A 19,376-nucleotide genomic window follows, 5' to 3' on the forward strand; every position below is an offset into this window, starting at 1 on the left:
GCAGGATTAGTAAAGAACAACAATAGCCAATCAAAAGGTAATTTGAAGCCCATCGAATGTTTGCTTTTACACTGGCCTTATGGCCCTTATGTGTATCTATGATTCTATATTAATTTATAATCTATATATAAGTAGTATATTAAAGTTAAAGTTGAAGCTGAGAGAAAGTTCAATCCATAACTTAAATTAGATTATAATTGCACTCAAATTTCATGTCAAGTATCATTTTAGTTACACTTTAACTTTGTTTCAATGATTCTCAAAAAAAAAATTTGTCTCAATATATCTACAGACAAGTTTATATATCTAAATTTAGAAACTATAAAAAATTCATTTCAAATTTATTATGCATATATATAACACTATGAATATGTATAGCCTATTACTTTTTTTTTTTTTTTTTTTTTTTGAGAATTATATAGCCTATTACTTAATAAGTAGAAACGTTATACATAAATATATCATTTTTTACTCTCTTTTGTTTTTCTGTTGTTTATACTTTGTAATTGTATCCTTGTTTTCCTATATTTAAGCTGTACAAATATGTAGATATTTTTTAATCAAGGTTACTAATTTTTACAAATTTATTCTTATTATTTGTATTTTACTTGATATTATATTATATTATATATGACATCATTGCATTCCAACTTTTTGTCCAATCTTGATTTAGGGTGTATTTAGATACTGCTTATTTTGCTGAAACTGAAAAATTATTACTGAAAGTAAGGTAAAAGTTAGTTGAAATAGTATAGTGGGGCTCATGAATAGTAGCAAAAATAAGTTGAATAACGAAATAATTTTAATTTTTCATTTCAATCCAAACGCACACTTAACCTTAAAACTTTGAAGTTCTCTATAGAAAGGGGACTTTTCAACCATACACAAACTACTACATCATACCAAGTCTATATATGTCAAAATAGCCAATTACAAAGTGGCACCTGCTACTTAGTGATTCCTATTGTTGTTATTCATCGACTAATAAAAAAATTTCAAGTGTCAGTAAATTAAAATTATAAAGAATATCCAAAATCCATGCACATGCAAATATGTGTTGATATTTTGATTTAAAGTGACACAATTAAGGTACAATTAAAAATTAGAATTTGATACTTAAAATTAAGGTACTTTGGTGAATCAAATAATAACATTTGTCTCTTAGAGAACAAGACCTAAAGTCCCTCTTGTTAAATTATGACATGTATTGCCAATTAAAATTAACCCCGTGTCATTAAACTTCCTCAAGACTCTTATAAATATTGGTACTCGCTAGTCTCTTGGTAGTCATATTCTCTAAGAAATTATGAAACTTTGCTACAATTATCAAAAGCCTCTAAGAACTTCAAAAACTACAAATCTTGAAATTAAATAACTTCTATATATAAATCTTGTGAATACAAAAATGTTTGAATTATATTTATTCAAGTCATTCTGCCAAACCTTAAAGCTTTACTTATATTAAGCTCCAAAGCCTCCTAAAACATCAAGAACCCAAATCCATTGAAACTCTATAGATTCAACCCCTAAAGCCCTCTAGAACTTCCATCCAAAAGTATTCAAATGCAGAGAACATTCAAAAAACATGAAGAACAAAAGGTCTTTATAACAGGTGCATAGAGCTTCATGAAAGTCACGTTGTAAAGACCTTTCAATCTATTCACTAATCAATGTGAAAGAGGTAATGAGTTTGAATGAATCAAGTCTACGTTGGCATAGTTTTGAATAGAATAATTTTTTAAGGAGAAAAGATTATTCTTTTGTAACAAAGTATAAATATAAAAAATTGTACTCACTTATTCATCAAATTTTCAAACATAAAATTTTGTGTTTACACCCTCCATTTTCGGTTTTTTTTTTTTAAACAGTTTAGTTTTTGAAACATTTGATTATATGTAGTGCAATCTAAAAATTTTTTATCTTTCAAAAAATATAAAAGGGAATAATAAACAATTAAAGAAATTTAATATTTTACTGATAAAAAATTCATATTTTTAGTTAGTAGATTATTTTTTTAACAAGTTTTTTTTTAAAAAAATAAAAGTGTTTTGTTACAATTATCATTATATATATATATATATATATATTTATAAGATAGAAAGTATTAGCATCTATTTAAATACGGGAAAAATATGAAATTTATATGGAATCAAAGGACTAGGCCTACATATGAGAGAGTTTAACATACGAGGACAGGACCTACTGCGGGACCAATGGTGAGACAAAGGCGTTTATTGCGGCCGTCTAAATTTGACTGACTCGTCAATTTTTAATCTTTGACATTTTCTTCATATTAGGGTCCCACCTTGAACGGCTCAGTAAGATTCACTCACTCAGGGAATTTATGAACTATGAATTTTGATGCCGTCAGATCTCCCGGTAAAGAAATAAATTATGATGATGCAGAATTCTTATCAAACAGTGGTCCTTGTTGGAAAAAATTAATGGGACAAAGTGTACGGTCCAGATGGACTGTCTGTCGGCACACCCCCATAAATAAATAAAATCCTAAATTCTAAAAACAATATATATAACCCTTCTTACAAATAATACACGTCCATTGGATTAATTATATAGTATTAATGGTGATATATTTATGAGTAAGTAATATAAATTACAGGATTATGCTAATAGATACCTTTAAGATAATAGTTAACAATTGATTTTAGAAAAAAATTTGACATTCCTTTTATGATAAATATAAAAAATTGTCAAAACATTAATTTTTTTTTTTTTCTTTTTCTATAAAAATTTTCTTTAAATGAATTTTTAACTGTTACCTAAGGGCATCTGTTTAGCATTTTCCTATAATCTAAACATATATTAACAAAAGTACAATGTGTGAAATTTGGGAGGATGAAAATGAGAGAGAAAAATGAGAATCCAATCATATATTAACAAAAGCGTAGTATGTAAAACTTGGGAGGATGAAAATGAGAAAGAGAAAAATGAGGAGAAAATAGCATGGAAAGACGTTTGGTAGAAAGGAGAAAATGAGAGAGAAGAGGGGCTTTGATGAAAAATATCCATCTACATCTCTAATCCTTTCATATATATATATATATATAAATGAGTTTTCTTTCGTTTCACTTTTTTACATCCTCTAACTAAACAAAGTCCAAAATATTGATATCCAAGGCCAATTCTGCATTTTTAACAAGGATATATACTCAACGGCATCGTTTCACTCGAACTTGTAAAAAAAAAAAAAAGAAGAAGAAGAAGATAAAAACTTCCATTTCATGTGAAGAGAACAAACGTACGGAACGTCCCGCCAACAAATAAACATTTGAAAAAAAAAACCAAAGTGCAAACTGCCAACATCCTTTGACCAAAAAAGGGAAAACAGCTATTGAGGTGAAGACTCACGTGGCCCATCTACTACTTGTTTGAATAGTTTGTGGGAATACAATAGAATATGTCAATGTCCGTACACCATGACGTTAAACTTTATAGGATAATGATGTCACTACTCATTTTCTATTTTATATCCTGTTGTTGTTACCTTGTAAGTTGTAACTATTTTTTTTTTTTTTTTTGAGAGGAATTAGTTAGTTGTAACTATATATATATATATATATATATATATATATACACACTAGTAGTTAACCAAAAAATAAATAACTATACACACACTAGTATGCCTTGTCGCATGTGGCTCAAACCCATTTGGAAGATATATATATATATACACACACTACTTGTAACTATATATATATAATTATATATATTACTAGAACCATTCTCAATTCAAACAAATAAGTCCGGTGGTTTTATAATGATAATATTTGGAAGATAGTTAGGTAGATACTAGATAATATTGTTACTACATATTATACGCAAAATTTTTAGGCAATTGTAATTTTTGTTAATCTTTTTTTTAAAGAATATTAAATATTTTTAACACACACACATCGGGAGAGAGAAAAATGTCTTAAACAAACTGATAGTGGTGTATATTCAAAATTACATAACTCTTGAATACACAACACATATTTTAAACCTCTTTTATTTACTCATTTTCCATTTTTAACACACACACACTTTTCCAATGTGGTTAATTCTTTTGAGAATAAGTATTTTTAACACAAACACAGAGAGAGGGGAAAAATTATTTTTGTTAACTTTAATTTAAAAAGTAATGCTACAGCCACGAATCATTTTACAACATTTTTACAAATTGTTGATGTGACCAACATTTTACTAATTTTCATTTAAGCCTACTATTAACGTCACTTTTTCATTTACCAATAACTACTTACCATATCATTAGTTTGTAATTCTTTTTTTTAAAAAAATTTGCATCTCTAGCATTACTCTAATTTAAAATGATCATGAAATATGTAAATAAAAAAGGTAACAAGAGTTTTTGGACGGAGTGTGTGCATAAAACAATTCATGACTTAATACTAGTAGCCAGTAGAGAGTTCTTATGACCTATTACACCTATGAGCTTAAAAGTTGTGAGTTTGAGCAATAACAAGTATCACTAATATGTGGGTGTATGCTTTCAAAAAAAAAAAAAAATATGTGGGTGTATGGTCTCACACCACACATGACAAGATTTAAGTGGGCCTAAAGTAGTGGCTACTTTTGTGAGTCTCCTTTGATTTTATTTAGAAAAAATGGATAATGGAAAATTATACAATAGTCCATGACTACATTAATGTCTTATTTCCTTATCTCACATAAATAGTGAATCTCAGCATTAATTTAAATGGTAAGACTCACTCTTATGTGAGAGAAAGAAGTATGTTATTATTTTACTTTTGGAATGTTGTATAATTGAAGGAAGTGAAAATTAATTAAGTCAATTACAAAAGTCCATGTCAAAATTTAGTGACTAATCCTAATCTTATTTTTCGCTAAATTAATTAAATAAATAAATCAAGTGGTACTATATGTCATCCAATTTTTTTTTTTTGGAAATCATTTGTCATTCGAATTAATATCATATTAGCAATCTTTTGTGTGAAAATCATTTGTCAGTCAAATTAATATCATATTGGCTAATAAAAAATTGCCACATATCGCTTGGACCCACAACATAGAGATCAATCTTCCAATTAAATTGGGATATTGATAGTTGATAATTATCCTTATTAAAGGAATTAAAAATAGACATAATTCCTAGTGAGACACTGTGAAATTCACTACTTACATCAAAGAGATTAATTTAGAGTAGGACTCATACTGGGGGACCTCTATAAATAGAGGAAACCCCATATCTCCTTAAGAGTGAATTTTGAAGCATCGGAACTCGATCTGAAGAAAATCTAGTATTCAAAGAGAATTCATTGCATTCTTCCATGTAAATATCTACTAGAATTAAGTAAAGTTTCTTGAAACTTTAAAATGCCCTAAATCAATGACGCTTTACAAATTCGAGTCTCTAAATCTCTAGGGGGGGGGGGGGGGGGGGGAATTCCACCCAAAAGCTTTTGAATTTGAATAACGTGAAGAACAAGAAATCTCTGACAAGCTCGTAACCAACATTCCAATATATTTTCGTTCTAAATAGTATTTGTAGGGATAAGGGCCTTGAGCTTTGTTCGAGGACATTGATAGGTCTGAGGAGGAGCAAATAGTTGTTAGATGTTCTTAGTTAAAGTCACATAAGTAGGGAACGAATGAAAAGTGATCCGAAGAAGAACTCCTCTTCGGATATGATGAATACAGTTCAAGTATGTACTCTAGCAATTAGAGTGATCCTCTAAGAAACTTCAATGATATGGACATGCTTCATGAACATACGACTTATGAGAAGGAAGGAAACCTAAAAATATCTAAGGGAAAACTGCTACCACCGCATTAAATGCACTGCAGCTACTTTTCTGGCCGCATTTATGTGGAGAAGACCTCTGAACAGTACTACCTTGGCTACCACAACTCGCAAAAAATCAGAGAGAGTATCTGATGGGATAGGTACTCAAATAAGAGCTCAGATGATCAATAAGTGTAGGATGAAGATAGTCCAAAGGGAAATATATAATGTGAAAGACCCTCCATGGAGAAGGGATTGGAAAAATAGAAATAAAGCATTGTAGCAATCTAAATTATCTTTTTATCCATCTGTGATTAATTTATACAAGGGGGACCTCCTTGGACTAAAAGTGTATTAAGACCAAAATCTCTTATTTGTGTTTAACTGTCATTCAAATCAAAACTATCCATTGTTCAATTCATCAAAGCCTAGTTCTTCAACTCACTCTCTACAAATTTATTATATTGGGCTCATTGGGCCAATATCCCATACGTTTTGGGCTTGGACTGTAAATCGAGACCCTACAGTATTTATTCTGTCTAATCAAAGTGGAGAAGATGTATATGAATCATGATTCTATTTGCAAGATTCTTGGATTGAAGAACTTTTAAAAAATTAAATTAAATGATCATTCTTTTATTATTATTTTTTTTAAAGAATCGGATAAAGAGAATTATACTTAATCATTCATAAATACAAATTCATATTTTTTTAATCAATTTCAATTTTTTGAATTTCTAAACATAAGGTTATTTTGTGTTTTCAATAATTACCCCTTGCTAACGTCTGAAGTTATAGATTTTCCTCATAGCTTAACTTTAACGAACTGAAAGATCTCAAATACATAGTAAATTTTGAACTTTCTTCATTAGTTTGTTATTGTATTATGCATACATCTTGCTGTATAGGCCAAAACATGCATACCATTATGACATCTTTTTAAGAATATTTTTTATTGATAAGATACACACATTCATAGATTGAGGATTTACATTTGGGATTGGGAGAGGAAGAACTATCAATTGAGTTGAAGCTCATTGACGCTTTAGCTACATTATTACACTTCTTCTTTTTTCATCAATTTATGAAAAAAAATTATATAATGAAATATAAATAATTAAATAATTCAATGGAGCATCCGTTATGCAACAAAACGAAACAAGAATTAAGAAGTAAAAGACACCTTAACCAACAAAAAATTAAATAAAAAATTTAAGTGCAAAGACACCCTCTAGGACTTGGATTAGTTACACATTGAGTTTCAATTCTTTCTTAAAACTCCTTGAGGTTTTTATATCCACCAAATTGATCCCTAAGACTAATTTCGGTTATAATTCTAATATATTAAAAATTACGTGACCACATTAGGAGGAACATTCATTAATTGATTCACGCTACTAGTCATGTGATAGTTGTATAATTTTTTTTGTTTTTTTTTTGTTTTTGTCCTTAAAAACTAATGAAAATTAGTTCCAATAATTAATTTGGTAAATATGAAAATGTCAAGGAGTTTTAAGGATGAATTGAAACCCCAAAGAGTGTTTTTGCATTTAGGAAAAAAAAAATAGATAGACATCTTAATTTATTTATCAATGTGTGCGTGCCTGAGCACACAATCTACTATATATACACTTTGTCATTACAAAAAAAAAAAAAAAAAAAAAACCACACACACACTTGTTATATTTAAGAAAATTTTGATTATCTCCAATTTCCACTCTTGTCATTTAAAAAAGAAAAGAACTCAATTGTTCTTGATTAATTTCTTTAATAAAACAAATTGATATTTTACAAGTCCTGAAAATTCGTTTATGTTTTTCATATCATAAACAATTATAGTTGAAATGAAAATATGAATATTGAACCTACTAAATGAATGCTCTACATATCTGGATTCTAAAAGCATAATCAATTAAATTTTATACTTTTTTTTTTTTAAATGTGGTAAAATTTGAAATATAATGTTCGTGCTATAATAATAATTTTTTACCATTCGATCAATACATCAACATCATTTTTTTTTTTTTTTGTGTGTAAGAAAACAAAAGCCCTTTAAAAAATTGAGTTATTTGGAATTCACATTTTTTTTACTGATTCTAGGGTTATGTTTCCTTCCAAAATTCCTCAATATGAATAGATATTGTTAATTTGTACATATGTTGTGTCCTATAATAATTACAGGGACTAAATATAATTTAATATATTTATAATGGTTGTCTCAACACAATGAATGTAGACTGTAGACTGTGTTAAACTTAAAGAGACTTATCATCATGGTGTTTAATGTGACAAATACTCCACCTAAACTATCCTAATACAAAAACCCTAATATATATGCAATTATAACAAATCTCTACTACTATAATGAGAACATTGCACGTAGAAGTAATGAAGAGATTAATTTGAAGTAGTCTTTGCACCGTGCAGAAGACTTGGAGAGATTGCCCACGTGCGTCTGCAACATTGGCACGTGTGGGCATCATACTCGGGAACTGCTGGGATCTCACGCGGCAATACTCATAGCACAATGTGGTTGTGGGACTCTGTGAGCTAGAGTGGTTGTAATTACCCTTTTAATCTCTCTCTCTCTCTCATTTTTCATGTGCATGAAACCAAAGCTCTCTCTCTCTCTATCTCTGTGTTTTTCTTTTAATTAATTAAGGTTCGGTTCAAACATAGCTTTCACAAACAACGAACGAAATCATTGCTACCATTTTTTTCCACTTATTTCATCTATTCAGTTATTATTATAGTAATTAACTTTATTTAATCACGTTCTTGCTGGCTATAATTGCATATTGTACAACGCAATATTTAGATTAAATAAATAAAGGGATATTACACTATTGTATTGTTTTTTTTAGAATGAACTATTGTATTTCTTAAGAGGTAGCTAGTTTATTCGTTCACAAATAACGGTCCATGGTGGTCCATAATTTTGGAAAAAAATAATAATAATGCAATAATAAATAAACAGTCACTGTGAGTACAGTGCAAGACTATAGAATTCATTGTACCTCTAATATGGTTTATTTAAAAAATGTGTGTTTGCTTTTAATTGGTCTGTGGGGGCAAATTAAATAACCGATTTAAAATACTTAATTTGACCTAACACCCATATTTTTCTTTTAACTTTTTAAGCAGTCAAATGTGCTTTGATTTGATTGTGCATTCTTTTGAGTATTGTATTAAATATATATATATATATATATATATATATATATCTACCATCATTATTTGTACAGGTGCTTAATTAATATTTAAGTGCTTAATTGATTGAGTTCATCAAAGTGTCAAATGACAAAGGAGGCCTTTCTCTCTCAAGAATGCAATTTTTTTTGGAAGGTGAAAATGGTCCTTTTAGTAAGTGGGGGTGCCTAGTTATTGTAAAGTAGTAAATACTTTTTGTATGTTAGTATAGATAGAATCTCAAAATGAGATTTGGTGGGTATGTATTTTTCCTAGTTTATTTGATTGCTTAGCACGAAAGAAGTTGGTGGGATTATTAGTTAACCATTTTGAAGGCATTCACATGATATAATTAATTAGATGCTATTTAATTTTCCATATCGCTCCATTTAGAAGAAACATGCATGTGGTAGTGTATTACACGTGACAAGATACGGAGAAATAATATAAGATTATCATATAATTATCAGAAAGTAGTATATAATTATTGTTAGGCCAAAATGTAAGATTCCTCGTAGATACACATAGTTTTATCATAATATATAGATTTATTTTCATACTCACTAGTGGCATTTGCATTTATTAATTATATGAAAATGGCAAGTTATGAGTTATAAGCACTTGCGAATTAAAGAAATAAAAGCTGAATCCAGAGGGAATTATATATATTGAAGAAGATTAAGGTGCAAGCAATACGCATACCTTAAAAAAATCCAAAAGACTGATATTCTATTTAAAACTAGGACTACTACCATTATTACTATTTACCTAGCTAAACCAGAAAGTTGAGAATGGTGTGCGTAATTATTATCATTACGGATCATGATGAAGAAGATGACTTCTGTTTCTTATTATATTAGACATGAATTTAGCAAAATAATGGGTAATGTGGTGTTACTACGGAATCTTTGTTTCTTCTTTTAAATAAAAATGAGTGAAATTCTTTGCATGTCATTTAGTAGCTAGCCACTAGGCACTGCAACAATTATTTCTCGAAGCAAAAAAGATAGTAGGACTAATGAACTGTAGGTAACAAATCATATAAAGAATCTCCAATATTGATCAATGAGTACGATTATAGTGAATTGTAAAGTATAACCGTGGATTGGGGCACTGAATACGGGCTTATCATCCTGTTCTATTTCTAAGTACAGATACATGCACATCCTTACAAAAACAAAAATACAAAGAGTCATGAACATTATAGTAGTGGTTGTTCACTTGTTTGGCCACAAAAAGGAAAGGCAGAAGATTCTGGTATATGCATCAGATTTGTGTTGCATTATGTTTTTCTGATGAATTAATTCATTGACTTCAAATTTAAGGAGAAGATGTGTATATCAAAAAGGGTAAACTCTCTCTAACCCCCTTAAAAAAGAAAACAATGAAAATAATTTATGGTCTCAGGTGTATCAAATTTCAAGCAGAACATTCATAAGAAGTAGGTTATATTAAGGAGTAAAATATATTTCACAACCGTAGAACCTCAAAATCCAAACTTGATCTAAGGCCATGACTTGGTTGGTAAGGATCGATCATATATATGAGATGGTTGGTCATGAAAATGACTGAAGTTAAACCTCAATCCTCAAGTATATAGGCATAAAACTCCTCGTGAATGGCAAAAGTATTGGGTATTGAGAATATTCCAGGTGAATCATTGTTAGATTTTTCAAGCCCGGGCCAACCCATTCATTAGCTGAACTTGAGTTTCACATGTTCCACGTTAATTCGACCGTAAGTGTGCACAACGAGGCAAAATAACTGACCTGAATTATTGTAGTCGACACAGAGGAGGAGGAGTCTAGTTCTCTGTATCTCACATAAAAGACACAGAAGAAGCAGTAATAATGTAGGATTTTTTAAATGCATGTCTTGCTTTTGTACTAAGCATGCGTCACTGCAAGTGATTATCAGTTGCCTCGTACTTAGGACATGTATTTCTTACAGGCACATCAGCAACGAGAGAAAGTACAATATGCCGTCAAAATCCACCCATGAATATGGATGGATAGGGAAATGATACGACGACACATGGTATTTCTTCAAAAATTAAGATGAGTAACAAATTTTATCTTTATTTTAGGTTTTAGAAACAAGTAATGGCCATCAAAATATTTGAAAAAGTACTATCTAAAATTAATTAAAAAGAACAAAAAATAAATACATTAATAATCGTCAAATAATGTTTAGGCTACAATTCAAGATTTATATTGTTTACCTACGATAAAACATCAAATAGTGTTATCTCAAAAAAAAATCAAATAGTGTTTAACTACGTACTCTTTTTCTATAATAACTAAATGACTATAATTAGTAATAATAATAATAATAATAATAATAATAATAAATTGTAATTAATTACATAATAAACTATTACTAACACATTTTAAGTGTTTAACTTTAATACTATTCACAATATATAATTCAGCAAACAAAACAATAAACAGTAGTTGAGGTACAATTTTTTGCACACACCACGTGTCCTAACTTCACTGCTAGCTAGATTACACTTGTCCAGTCAGCAAATATATATATATATATATATGAGCTCCCAAAATTATTTTTCTTACACCACACGGACACTGGTTGAGTGAGCCTTACCCAAGATTTCTCTTACTTAAAGGAATTTGGGCCCTACATCGCATGAACTTCACTTTACTCCCTAGAAAATGGGCTGAAAGACCCACCATGACATCACCAAGTCAAAAGCCTGAAATCTCTCATTCCAGTCAAGCTAGGCCCACAAACCCATTCTTTCTCTCTCTCTCTCTCCACACTAGACCACACGACATGGGTAAAATAAAATACCAGCAATTCTGTTCACTATACTTAGCAAATAATGAAGACATGTAAAGCCCATAGAAAGACTACGGTTTCTCAATTGTTTAAGGTGAACCAGACAATAGTTAGTCCAATCAGGTATTAAAATAATAGACTTAACCAAGATAGATAGGAGACTTGACACATAACAAGGTGAGTTTAAAACTTTAAATCCCTTCTCCCATCATCTCGTGCTACTAACAAAGACAAGACCTATGATGTTTGTTGGCTTTGTCAAGCATGGGAAGAAGGAACTCCCCCTTTTCCTTAAAATTTCGGTCAATGCTCAAGGGAGTCATAACCAAGACTCTAATACTGAAACCCTTCGCAATATTAGTCATTCATTGATTCATAAACCTTCACAGTAGTAGTCATGCAGTGATTCATGAACAAAGCACATGAATAACAAGAGGGGAAACATTGGGAGTCGTGGCTTCGAGAGCATGAAGAGTTGTCCAATTGAGATCTAGCAACTCTTGGTCAAATGGGAAGTATAGAGCTTGGGATGTCTTCTCCTACCTCCTGGGCCTCTAGCATTAATCCATGTGCAACAAGCAAACGTCAAATATCCATTCCTCACCCTTGACATAACTTAAGATGATGAGACTTCCAATTCTCTAAACTCAAAGACCTAACCAAGACTTAAATGCTAAACAATGCATTTTGTCTAATAGTTTGCACACCTTAACAAATAGGAAAAAAGACCAAATAGCTTGAGGGAAATGAAGTTACTATCTGTAGGGTCACAATTTGAGGCCCAAGCCCAAAATGTATGAAGTCTTGGTCTAATAAGCCCAATACAATGAATTTGTAGATAAATGGGTCAAGGAACTAGGTCATAATGAATTGGACAACGACTAATATTGAATTGGATGGCGTTCAAACACAAACCAAGGATGTTGATATCGATAAACTTTCAATCCGAGGAGGTTAAATCTGGACATAATGATCACTCTAGAATATCAAAATGGTTTAGATTGCTTTTCTATCTTTTCTCTCTCTTCTCCAATCCCCCCTTCCATGAAAAGGTCCTTCACCTTATATATCCTCCTTTGAATAATCTTCACCCTCCACTTGTTGATCATCCGAAGTCCTACTTGAGTACTTGTCCCATCAGACACCCTCTCTAACTCTCTGTGAGTTGCGGTAGCCAAGGTAACACTGTTGAGAGGTCTTCTCCACATAAATGCAGCCATAAAAGTAACTGCAGTGCATTTAATATGGTAATAACAGTCTTCTCTTAAATATTTTCAGGTTTTCTCCCTTCTCATGTGTCCGCGAAGTACATCTACGTCATTGAAGCTTCCTGGACGGTTACTTTAATTGTTGGATTATATATTTTGAACTCTATCCATTAAGTCCGAAGAGAATGTACTCCTCAGATGACCTTTCATTTGTTTTGTGCTAATGGGATCTGGTCCGGGAATATCTCATAATTATTTGCTTCTCCTCAGACCCATTTGTGCCCTCAAATAAAGTCCAAGGCCCAATATACAATCTTGGGCCCTTGCCCCCCTACACTATCTTTAGCTAAGACCAATATATATATATATATATATATGCATTAATATTTTCATATAGATGGATATGATATATTTTTTTATTATTGAGTTTGTCTCTTGTATGGATTTACTATTGGAATATGAAATGACATGACTGTGTATTAAACCCAAAAAAAGAAGGAAGACATGATCAGAACTTGTCTAATTCGTATATTGCTGGACCATTTTTGTGTTTAACCACTGGACTACCGTTGAGCATGTAATTGAATTTTTGTGTGGTGATTCAGCATTGCAGGAGACGTTTTCTAGTCTTTAAAAAAAAAAGGACTGAGGGCTTTGCCAAGAGTCACTCAATCATGATTGGGCCTTAGGCTGATATGAAGTATGCATGCACGTCAATAGCCGTTAGGCTTTTTCTTTGGCCCAACGTTGAGTTCCGAGTTTGCTCCCTAAATCATCCTCACATAAAAGACTCCCCCAACAACATTTAAAAGGCAAAATAAGTATACACTTAATCACAATGTAACATTTAGTAAATAAATCTATAAGTAAAAAAGAAAAAATAAATAAATGTAAAATTAAGACTAGAAGACACTTAGCAACTTAAAAAGAAAAGAAAAAACGAAGATCAAGACCAAAACGAAATAAAAGGAAAAGAAAAACTAAGAATGAGAAATGGGCAAGAAAAGGAACTGTCGTGCTGGACAATGATCAGTCCCGACGATCCAATATTAGGGCCAATAAGCCAAGAACAAGTTGATGAGTGTCAGTGTGTCACTGTATAGAATTGAGATTGATGGCAAGAGCAACTAATCTATGAGAGAGAGAATATTAACATTTCTTATAATTGATAGTGTACAGAGTGTCACATCATTTAAAATTTTAAATGACGTAGCACTGAATATACTTTTAAATTTATAATATTTAATTTGAACAATGAAATAAATCATTTCAAATGAAAATATCCCTGGCAATTGAAATTCAATATTGTCAAAATTAGTCTCTATAACTAAAAAAATGAATTCTGATCTAAGTATACATGATAAAAGCACGAATGAATTGTGCATATCTCCAACAGTCTCAAATGGCCAATCCCTACAACAATGGAATGACAACAATAGTGCGATTCTAGCCCCATTGCACCTACGTGGGCTCTTTAAGAAAGTTTAGGCCCATTAATTAGATATTGGGCCAGATTCCCAACAAATCACAGCCCACCAAGAAAAACTAACCTAACGACTAGAGGCAACGTGTCTCAGTTAAGAATCCGCCACGTGTACTCTTTCAAAACCACAACTTTCAACTGTTAAAACTGTTCCTTCCCTCGCTTCTTCCGAGTCCCTCCCAATTCCCACTCTCAGAGTCTCTTAACCTACGCATCCCTGGCTCACATTATCCTCCACCACCGCGTACACCTGCACTTCCCTACACTCCCGGCGCACGTTAGCAAACCCGTCCTCTTCGCCGCTATTCCTTCTTCGTCGTCAATGGCTTCCGTTTCTTCTCCGACGAACAAGTTATCGTCGTCCGTACAACCACCGGGACGAATGAGGGTTTTGAAGGAACGATCTGGACCGTCGGGGGATGGTCCCGTTGTGTACTGGATGTTGAGGGATCAACGGATCAGAGACAACTGGGCTTTGATCCACGCCGTTGATGAGGCCAACAGGGCCGGTGTACCCGTGGCCGTGGCGTTCAATCTCTTCGACCAGTTTCTTGGCGCGAAAGCTCGGCAACTAGGGTTTATGTTGCGGGGTTTGAAGCAGTTGCAGCTCGATCTCCAAGAGAGTCTTCAAATCCCTTTCTTTTTGTTTCAGGCGAGCTCACACGTGTTCACGTTTTCTTCTTTTTATTTAAAATTTACGCTTTGTTTGGATCCCAAGAAAGTTAGGAGAGAAAGGAAAGCTTAAATGATGAGTTAGAAAAGTGTTTCAACACGTGCGCTAATGCGTTAGTGGCAATATTGAAATTAATCTGAATATATTTTGGGCATATGATGATAAACTACAACTTGTTGCAAAAGTTAAGTTTAATTAGTTAGAAAATGTTGAATTTAATTATTTAACCATTGTTCTATCACTTCTCTTATGTGTTCAAACTTTAGACTAATTGATTTGATACTATGATATACTACCACTTGATAGAAAAGCTTAATTTGTTAGGAAATGATGTAGCAAATTGCATTTAAATTTGTTATAAATTATTTAAAGGGAAAGCTATTTTAGCTACTATATTTTTTTAGCATTGGTGGTTTATAGTTTAATAGCACTGACATTTTTTAGAATTATGCGTAACTTGCTTGCTATCACCAATAGTTGTGTTCAATTGAGTAAAAAATTTGTACTTGTGGGTCATAAAAATTGAACTTATGCCATACCTATACCTGTGTCTATGTCGTATCTATGTCATACCAGTGTTTACTGGCTGTTTCATGTTATAATTTTTCAAAAATTGCTCATGTCACTATCCTGTACTTGTGTCCGTGTCTGTGTTTGTGCTTCCTAGACTTATGATTTTGAAACTTAGTTTTTTTTCCCATGCATTATCTTAGAAACTAAATGAAGCAATATATTGGGAAGCTCAAATTTTGTTGTGGGTTGATGTATTTAGGGAGAAGCAGAAGAGACTATACCGGATTTTTTGAGAGAATGCGGGGCTTCGCTTTTAGTTACAGACTTCTCACCTTTACGCAAAGTTCAAAGATGTAAAGAGGAAATTTGCAAGAGAGTGAGTGATTTGGTGACCATACATGAGGTTGATGCCCACAATGTAGTACCTACATGGGTGGCATCGGAGAAGTTGGAGTATAGCGCTAGAACCATAAGGGGAAAGATAAACAAAATGCTTCCTGAGTGCCTCATTGATTTTCCTACATTGCAACCTCCAAGTAGAAAATGGGCTGCCACAAGTCGGTTGATTGATTGGGATGACCTCATTGCCGATGTTTTGAGGTTAGATGCTCTATTTTGGTTGAGTTGAGAGATTTTTTGGATTGTAGTGTTGATAAAATAATCTTGTAAAATTAGGAAAGGAGCAGAAGTTCCTGAAATTGAGTGGTGTGAACCAGGGGAGAAGGCAGCAATGGAAGTGTTGATGGGGAGTAAAAATGGGTTCTTGACGAAAAGGTTGAAAGGTTATTCAGCAGATAGGAATAACCCATTAAAACCTAGAGGGCTTTCTGGTCTCTCTCCATACTTGCACTTTGGGCAAATATCTTCGCAACGGTGTGCTTTGGAGGCTCGTAGGGTCAGGAAACTTTTTCCTCAGGTTAGTTTATCTTTTATATTTTTATGGAATCAGGATTAGGAAAAATAAGAATACTTTTTAAAAATTCTTATTTTTGAACTTGTTCTTGGCATCCACAATTAATTGTAGTTTGCTGTTACATTTGAATTTTCTTATTTATTTATTTTTGTTCAGTGTTTAATGGCATCAATGATAGCTTGATCTATCTTCTACCTGTTATTCTGAAGGCAGTTGATACATTCTTGGAGGAGTTGATTGTGCGCAGAGAACTTGCCGATAACTTCTGCTTCTATCAGCATCATTATGATTCACTGCAAGGAGCATGGGAATGGGCACGTAAGACCTTGATGGACCATGCTTCTGATGAGCGAGAACATATTTACACGTGAGTCAAATTTGCTCTACTTTGATTGGATTGTGTTCATTCCTTGTGTAAGGTTCTCTAACTTTTAATTGATTATGGAATTTGCAGCAGGGAGCAATTGGAAAAGGCAAAAACAGCTGATCCTGTAAGCTGAAATTTTAAAGATTATTTTGTAATAATGTTGATGAGATGTTGGAAGTATCTGATGTTTCATAGTTTATGTTTTGACCTTTATATTGATGAGGTCTTCCTTTGGTTTTACAAATGCCTCTAGCATTTTCAGTCTTATTTATACATCTAGTTGGTGTTATATGCTGTCATTGTTTTGACTATCTTTATGGCTTGTGATTTCCAGCTCTGGAATGCTTCTCAGTTGGAGATGGTTTACTATGGCAAGATGCATGGTTTTATGCGGCAAGTGACTTCCTGAAGGACTTTTTCCTTTCTTTTGTCATTATGGAGATTTATGTTGCTTGCAACTTAAATGGCCTTTGTTAATGTGAAAGTATTTTCTCTTCTGGAAAGCAGGCCAGAAGTACCCTTCCATTATCAATTTTTATATTCTTCGTACTTCTTGATACTTAGGGATAGCGTGTGATATTAACTATAAATGGTCTTCATGAACTGATTTGGTTATTTCTTCAGATTATAACAGTGTTGTGATGTTTTGAAGTTTGGTGTCACGGTTTACTTCCTTTGTTTGCTCGCATCATGATCTGTGTGTTAATTGGGGTGGCTTACCATTTTGTTCCTATCTTTATTTTGATTCCCTCGCCACTAGTGCCATATTGCCAGTAATATTTCTGTTATGAAAATGCTGTACATATAAATATGTGGGGCGAAATTTGCTTCCTTTTGGAGATTGATGCATTATTTTTCTTGAATATACAGTAGTATGCAATTTCATTAGATGCACTGTTAATTCTACTACTACTTCTGAATTTTTGTTAAGAATCACAATCTTTTTGACCTGTCATTGCGTTTGCAAAACCTTGTGCAGGATGTATTGGGCCAAAAAGATTCTTGAGTGGACAAGAGGACCGGAAGAAGCACTTGAAATATCAATATATCTGAATGACAAGGTTAATTCACTTCAGATTTATTGTGCTTTAATGGAGGTTGTTACTGATGCCTTATCAACTACCAAGTGTTATTTAAACAAAAACTTTGCATGCAGTATGAAATAGATGGGAGGGACCCAAGTGGATACGTTGGTTGCATGTGGTCAATATGTGGCATTCATGACCAGGTATGGACTGATCATTTTCTTTTATCTTGGAAGGTTTTAAAAATAATATCTATTGACAGCAATAACTCTTTGTTACGATATTTTAGTTCAATTGTTCTACAGCAAAGTGCAGAGGGGCCTGCTGTTATATTGAAAAATCAGAGGGTTGGTAGAGTCACCCAATTAGTCTTGTTATTTAGGAAAATGAAGGCATGCATCTTTACATAGAAATCTGAATGAACTGTAAATGGTAGGCATTGGAGGCAGTCTTACCTTTCTATAAATGGACAAGAGACAGGCCATTGAAATGAGATTGGATATTTTACTGGGCAATGAATTCTTTCTTAGTCCTTAACCTAGTATTTACATCCTTCTTGCTGGCATTTCAGGGCTGGCGGGAGCGACCAATTTTTGGGAAAATACGTTACATGAATTATGCGGGCTGCAAAAGGAAATTTGATGTTGATGGATACATTTCTTATGTTAAAAGGCTAGTGGGTGAGGTTAAGAAAAGAAAATCAGAAAGCCTGCTCAGTCAGAAGGCAAAGGAACTTCGCAGTTCATAACTTGGGTCCTAAATTGAATATGAAGAGTAATTTTTGAAGAGTATGTTAAAGGTGTCTGTTGGTAGCCAGAAGAAAAGAGTAATGATCTAGAAGCACCATTTAGATTGTAGGCAGAATTGCAGATCTATTCATTGAACCTCTATTTTTAGGGGGAGGCATTAGATCTCTTTTAGTGAAAAATAAAAAATAAAAAAATTGTTCCACAATTCCATGTACTTCCCCCTCCCCCTCCAATTTATCCTTTTTGACATAATTAGAAACGTTATGTATGAATTTGGAAATAGTGAAATGCAACTCGTTTGTTTGCTGCAATCTGCGCTTTACACTTAACATTGTAGCTTGAGTTTTTTGGTCTGTGTGTGTGTGTGTTTTTATTTTTACTTTTATGTATGTTCATAAATAAAGAAGAAATAGAGTTACAAAAACCATCATCCGTCTTACATACTGAAACGACCTCAGCAGGAAGCCTCTGCACACAAAAACAACTAAAAGAATCAGTTATTATAGCTCATCTCCCTAAGCAATGAGCAGCTGAATTGGCCTTTTCTTCTAGCTTTACAGCGTCAAGAATGGGAAATATTTCCCATGGGGAACCATGTGATCTTCCTGGCAGGAAATCAAAACAAAAAACTTGGAATCTACTTCAATAATTACTTTGGTTATTCCTGCAAAACGTGCTGAGTTCAGAGTTACA

At 32.5% G+C, this 19,376-nt stretch overlaps 1 protein-coding gene across 2 annotated transcripts; it reads left to right on the forward strand.

The window, feature by feature from the left end:
* The first annotated feature begins 14,605 nt into the window (after positions 1-14,605).
* On the forward strand, positions 14,606-18,994 carry LOC126709152 (deoxyribodipyrimidine photo-lyase). Of its 2 annotated transcripts, none has more exons than XM_050409263.1 (9): positions 14,606-15,095; positions 15,889-16,229; positions 16,305-16,545; positions 16,752-16,909; positions 17,000-17,033; positions 17,244-17,302; positions 17,889-17,970; positions 18,066-18,137; positions 18,506-18,994. In XM_050409263.1, the coding sequence occupies exons 1-9, from the start codon at positions 14,766-14,768 to the stop codon at positions 18,680-18,682; spliced, it is 1,494 nt and encodes a 497-aa protein (XP_050265220.1). In that variant the 5' UTR covers positions 14,606-14,765; the 3' UTR covers positions 18,683-18,994. The 2 variants fall into 2 exon arrangements, with proteins under 2 accessions (XP_050265220.1, XP_050265219.1); XM_050409262.1 differs by having other exon boundaries at positions 14,607-15,095; positions 16,997-17,033.
* The last annotated feature ends 382 nt before the right edge of the window (positions 18,995-19,376 follow it).

This window comes from Quercus robur, chromosome 12, assembly GCF_932294415.1.
Source record: "Quercus robur chromosome 12, dhQueRobu3.1, whole genome shotgun sequence".
NCBI lineage: Eukaryota > Viridiplantae > Streptophyta > Magnoliopsida > Fagales > Fagaceae > Quercus > Quercus robur.